This window comes from Oncorhynchus mykiss, unplaced genomic scaffold, assembly GCF_013265735.2.
Source record: "Oncorhynchus mykiss isolate Arlee unplaced genomic scaffold, USDA_OmykA_1.1 un_scaffold_280, whole genome shotgun sequence".
NCBI lineage: Eukaryota > Metazoa > Chordata > Actinopteri > Salmoniformes > Salmonidae > Oncorhynchus > Oncorhynchus mykiss.
In genome coordinates this window covers 250,001-255,236 of record NW_023493734.1, presented here as the reverse complement: position 1 = coordinate 255,236, position 5,236 = coordinate 250,001, and the positions used below count along the sequence as shown (strand labels likewise).

Genomic DNA, 5,236 nt, shown 5'->3' with positions numbered 1-5,236 from the left:
ATAAACCCAGAGAGAGAGTCGCTCCTGTTCCTTTCAGAAGTGGAATAAACCCAGAGAGAGAGTCGCTCCTGTTCCTTTCAGAAGTAGAATAAACCCAGAGAGAGAGTCACTCCTGTTCCTTTCAGAAGTGGAATAAGCCCAGAGAGAGAGTCGCTCCTGTTCCTTTCAGAAGTAGAATAAGCCCAGAGAGAGTCGCTCCTGTTCCTTTCAGAAGTGGAATAAGCCCAGAGAGAGTCGCTCCTGTTCCTTTCAGAAGTGGAATAAACCCAGAGAGAGTCGCTCCTGTTCCTTTCAGAAGTGGAATAAGCCCAGAGAGAGAGTCCCTCCTGTTCCTTTCAGAAGTGGAATAAACCCACTGCCAGAGAAGGAGACTAATTGCTGACATACTAAATCCATCATTTGAAACTAAGCAGACAAATTGCTATTGTTGTACACACACACACACACACACACCCCTGCTGAACTATCTGTCTACAACACACACACACACACACACACACCCCTGCTGAACTATCTCTCTACAACACATCTCCATCTCAAGCAGTGGAACGTGTTTCCCCTAATTGTCAACTTTATTCCAATGCTTCACCTCTTATTAAGTGTTGGTCTGATGTCCTCTATCAGCTCCTCTCCCCTTATTGGGCCCACTGCAGCTACTGCACTGTTTCTCTCTCTCTCTCTCTCTCTCTCTCTCTCTCTCTGTGTGTGTGTGTGTGTGTGTGTGTGTGTGTGTGTGTGTGTGTATGATAAGGAGTAGCTTCTCAACACCTTCCGTTTGAAAACAACAGCATCGCCAAGTCTTTGACCATAATCTGAATTCATTTCCTGACTCGTCTGGGTTCAGTTGAAACTTAATTGCCTTTTTTCTTTTTTTTTCTTCTTTTGTCTCCCGAGAGAAACAAACATACATCGTACCGAAGTAGAGCATCTCTCCTGTTGACATCTCAGGACTACTGAGAGTGTGTGTGTGTGTGTGTCCAGAGTAAAGCATCTCTCCTGTTGACATCTCAGGACTACTGAGAGTGTGTGTGTCCAGAGTAAAGCATCTCTCCTGTTGACATCTCAGGACTGCTGAGAGTGTGTGTGTGTCCAGAGTAGAGCATCTCTCCTGTTGACATCTCAGGACTACTGAGAGTGTGTGTGTGTCCAGAGTAAAGCATCTCTCCTGTTGACATCTCAGGACTACTGAGAGTGTGTGTGTGTGTCCAGAGTAAAGCATCTCTCCTGTTGGCATCTCAGGACTACTGAGAGTGTGTGTGTGTGTGTGTCCAGAGTAAAGCATCTCTCCTGTTGGCATCTCGGCACTACTGAGAGTGTGTGTGACTGTATAAACAATGCAGAGTAAAGCATCTCTCCTGTTGGCATCTCGGCACTACTGAGAGTGTGTGTGACTGTAAAAACAATGCCTGTGTGTGTGTGTGTCCAGAACAATGCAGAGCGTCTGCGCAGGGCAACAGAGAGACTGCGTGGTCCTGTAGTCTTCAGTCAGGAGCCAGCTGTCAGGAAAACACAGCTGAGGTCCTTCAGCCAGTATGTGGAGGTCAGGCCAGGTGAGAGAGACGCACACATCTCCACACACACATGTATAAATACACACACACAAATCAGGTTCAACATCTTACTCTCCCTCCCTCCCCTTCTCTCCCTCCCTATCCCTCTGACCCTCTCTCCCTCTCTCCTTCCCTCATTTTATCCCTCTCTCCCCCTCCCTCCCCTCTCTCTCTCCTCTCTCGCTCACTATCCCTCTCTCTCCTCTCTCGCTCACTATCCCTCTCTCTCTCCTCTCTCCTCTCTCGCTCACTATCCCTCTCTCTCTCCTCTCTCCTCTCTCCCTCCCTATCCCTTTCTCTCTCCTCTCTCGCTCACTATCCCTCTCTCTCCTCTCTCGCTCACTATCCCTCTCTCTCCTCTCTCGCTCACTATCCCTCTCTCTCTCCTCTCTCCTCTCTCGCTCACTATCCCTCTCTCTCTCTCTCTCCTCTCTCCCTCCCTATCCCTTTCTCTCTCCTCTCTCCTCTCTCCCTCCCTATCCCTCTCTCTCTCCCCTTCCCTCCCCTCTCTCTCTCCTCTCTCGCTCACTATCCCTCTCTCTCTCCTCTCTCGCTCACTATCCCTCTCTCACTCCTCTCTCCTCTCTCGCTCACTATCCCTCTCTCTCTCCTCTCTCCTCTCTCCCTCCCTATCCCTTTCTCTCTCCTCTCTCCTCTCTCCCTCCCTATCCCTCTCTCTCCCCCTCCCTCCCCTCTCTCTCTCCTCTCTCCCTTCCTATCCCTTTCTCTCTCCTCTCTCCTCTCTCCCTCCCTATCCCTCTCTCTCCCCCTCCCTCCCCTCTCTCTCTCCTCTCTCCCTCACTATCCCTCTCTCTCTCCTCTCTCCTCTCTCCCTCCCTCTGTCCCTCTCTGTCCCCCCCTCCCTCTGTCCCTCTCTTCTTGTCTTCCAGAGGTAAAGCGTCAGAGATCAGTACCAGAGGATCAGAGACGGACGGGCGAGGAGAGAGGACTGGCACCAGACACCGATGCTCGCAAGCCTTATGAAGATGAAGTAATTTATGCATAGATAATTCATCTCTTGCCCTCCCTCCATCCCTCCTTCCCTACATCCCTCTTTCCCTTCCTCCCTACTCTATTTCCATCCCTCTTTCCCTCCATCCCTCCTTCCCTTCCTCCCTCCTCTCTTTCCATCCCTCTTTCCCTACATACCTCCTTCCCTTCCTCCCTCCTCTCTTTCCATCCCTCTTTCCCTACATACCTCCTTCCCTCCATCCCTCTTTCCCTACATACCTCCTTCCCTTCCTCCCTCCTCTATTTCCATCCCTCTTTCCCTACATACCTCCTTCCCTTCCTCCCTCCTCTTTCCATCCCTCTTTCCCTACATACCTCCTTCCCTCCATCCCTCTTTCCCTACATACCTCCTTCCCTTCCTCCCTCCTCTATTTCCATCCCTCTTTCCCTCCATCCATCCCGCTTTCCCTTCCTCCCTCCTCTCTTTCCATCCCTCTTTCCCTACATACCTCCTTCCCTCCATCCCTCTTTCCCTCCATCCCTCCTTCCCTTCCTCCCTCCTCTCTTTCCATCCCTCTTTCCCTACATACCTCCATCCCTCTTTCCCTACATACCTCCTTCCCTTCCTCCCTCCTCTATTTCCATCCCTCCTTCCCTTCCTCCCTCCTCTATTTCCATCCCTCTTTCCCTCCATCCATCCCGCTTTCCCTTCCTCCCTCCTCTCTTTCCATCCCTCCTTCCCTATATCCCTCCTTCCTTTCCTCCCTCCTCTCTTTCCCTCCCTCTTTCCCTCCATCCATCCCTCCTTCCCTTCCTCCCTCCTCTCTTTCCCTCCCTCCTCTCTTTCCATCCCTCCTTCCCTTCCTCCCTCCTCTCTTTCCATCCCTCCTTCCCTTCCTCCCTCCTCTCTTTCCATCCCTCCTTCCCTTCCTCCCTCCTCTCTTTCCATCCCTCCTTCCCTTCCTCCCTCCTCTCTTTCCATCCCTCCTTCCCTTCCTCCCTCCTCTCTTTCCATCCCTCCTTCCCTTCATCCCTCCTCTCTTTCCCTCCCTCCCCTCTTTCCATCCCTCTTTCCCTTCCTCCCTCCTCTCTTTCCATCCCTCCTTCCCTTCCTCCCTCCTCTCTTTCCATCCCTCCTTCCCTTCCTCCCTCCTCTCTTTCCATCCCTCTTTCCCTTCCTCCCTCTTCTCTTTCCCTCCCTCCCTCCCTTCCTCCCTCCTCTCTTTCCCTCCCTCCTTCCATCCCTCCCTCCCTCCTTCCCTCCCTCCCTCCCTCCCTTCCTCCCTCCCTCCCTTCCTCCCTCCTCTCTTTCCCTCCCTCCTTCCATCCCTCCCTCCATCCCTCCCTCCCTCCCTTCCTCCCTCCTCTCTTTCCCTCCCTCCATCCCTCCCTCCCTCCCTCCCTCCCTGTGATAAGGTGGATAATTTCCTCTGTCTTGTTCAGACGTGGTCTCCTGAAAACGCTGGGGACAAGAGGCTCTTTCCTCCTCTTCTTCTTCCTGTCTTTTGTATGTTTCTTTAGATGTCAGCCTGGCGCACCGTAAAGCCTCTGCATCAGCCCTGAACCTGGCCTATAACTGGCCCATAACTGGCCTATAACTGGCCCATAACTGGCAGATAACTGGCCTACAACTGGCAGATAACTGGCCCATAACTGGCAGATAACTGGCCTATAACTGGCAGATAACTGGCAGATAACTGGCCTATAACTGACATATAACTGACCTATAACTGGCAGATAACTGGCCTATAACTGGCAGATAACTGGCAGATAACTGGCCTATAACTGGCAGATAACTGGCAGATAACTGGCAGATAACTGGCCTATAACTGGCAGATAACTGGCCTATAACTGGCCTATAACTGGCAGATAACGGGCCTATAACTGGCAGATAACTGGCCTATAACTGGCAGATAACTGGCCTAAAACTGGCAGAATACTGGCCTATAACTGGCAGATAACTGGCCTATAACTGACCAATAACTGGCAGATAACTGGCTTATACTGGCCTATAACTGGAAGATAACTGGCCTATAACTGGCAGATAACTGGCCTAAAACTGGCAGATAACTGGCCTATAACTTGCAGATAACTGGCCTATAACTGGCAGATAACTGGCTTATACTGGCCTATAACTGGCAGATAACTGGCAGATAACTGGCCTATAACTGGCCTATAACTGGCCTATAACTGGCATATAACTGACCTATAACTGGCAGATAACTGGCCTATAACTGGCAGATAACTGACCTATAACTGGCAGAATACTGGCCTATAACTGGCAGATAACTGGCCTATAACTGACCAATAACTGGCAGATAACTGGCTTATACTGGCCTATAACTGGAAGATAACTGGCCTATAACTGGCAGATAACTGGCCTAAAACTGGCAGATAACTGGCCTATAACTTGCAGATAACTGGCCTATAACTGGCAGATAACTGGCTTATACTGGCCTATAACTGGCAGATAACTGGCAGATAACTGGCCTATAACTGGCCTATAACTGGCAGAATACTGGCCTATAACTGGCCTATGACTGGCAGATAACTGGCCTATAACTGTCCTATAACTGGCAGATAACTGGCAGATAACTGGCTTATACTGGCCTATAATTGGCCTATAATTGGCAGATATCTGGCAGATGACTGGTCTATAACTGGCCTATAACTGGCAGATAACTGGCCTATAACTTGCAGCTAACTGGCCTATAACTGGCAGATAACTGGCAGAT

At 50.6% G+C, this 5,236-nt stretch overlaps 1 protein-coding gene across 1 annotated transcript in view; it reads left to right on the top strand.

The window, feature by feature from the left end:
• The first annotated feature begins 1,387 nt into the window (after positions 1-1,387).
• The window catches only part of LOC118948983 (EH domain-binding protein 1-like), a 94,388-nt gene continuing 90,539 nt past the window's right edge, over positions 1,388-5,236 (top strand). Inside the window, exons 1-2 of the mRNA XM_036973642.1 lie at positions 1,388-1,550; positions 2,441-2,541. Coding sequence (XP_036829537.1) covers positions 1,403-1,550; positions 2,441-2,541 — 249 coding nt within the window. The 5' untranslated portion in view covers positions 1,388-1,402. The remainder of the gene's footprint in view (positions 1,551-2,440; positions 2,542-5,236) is intronic.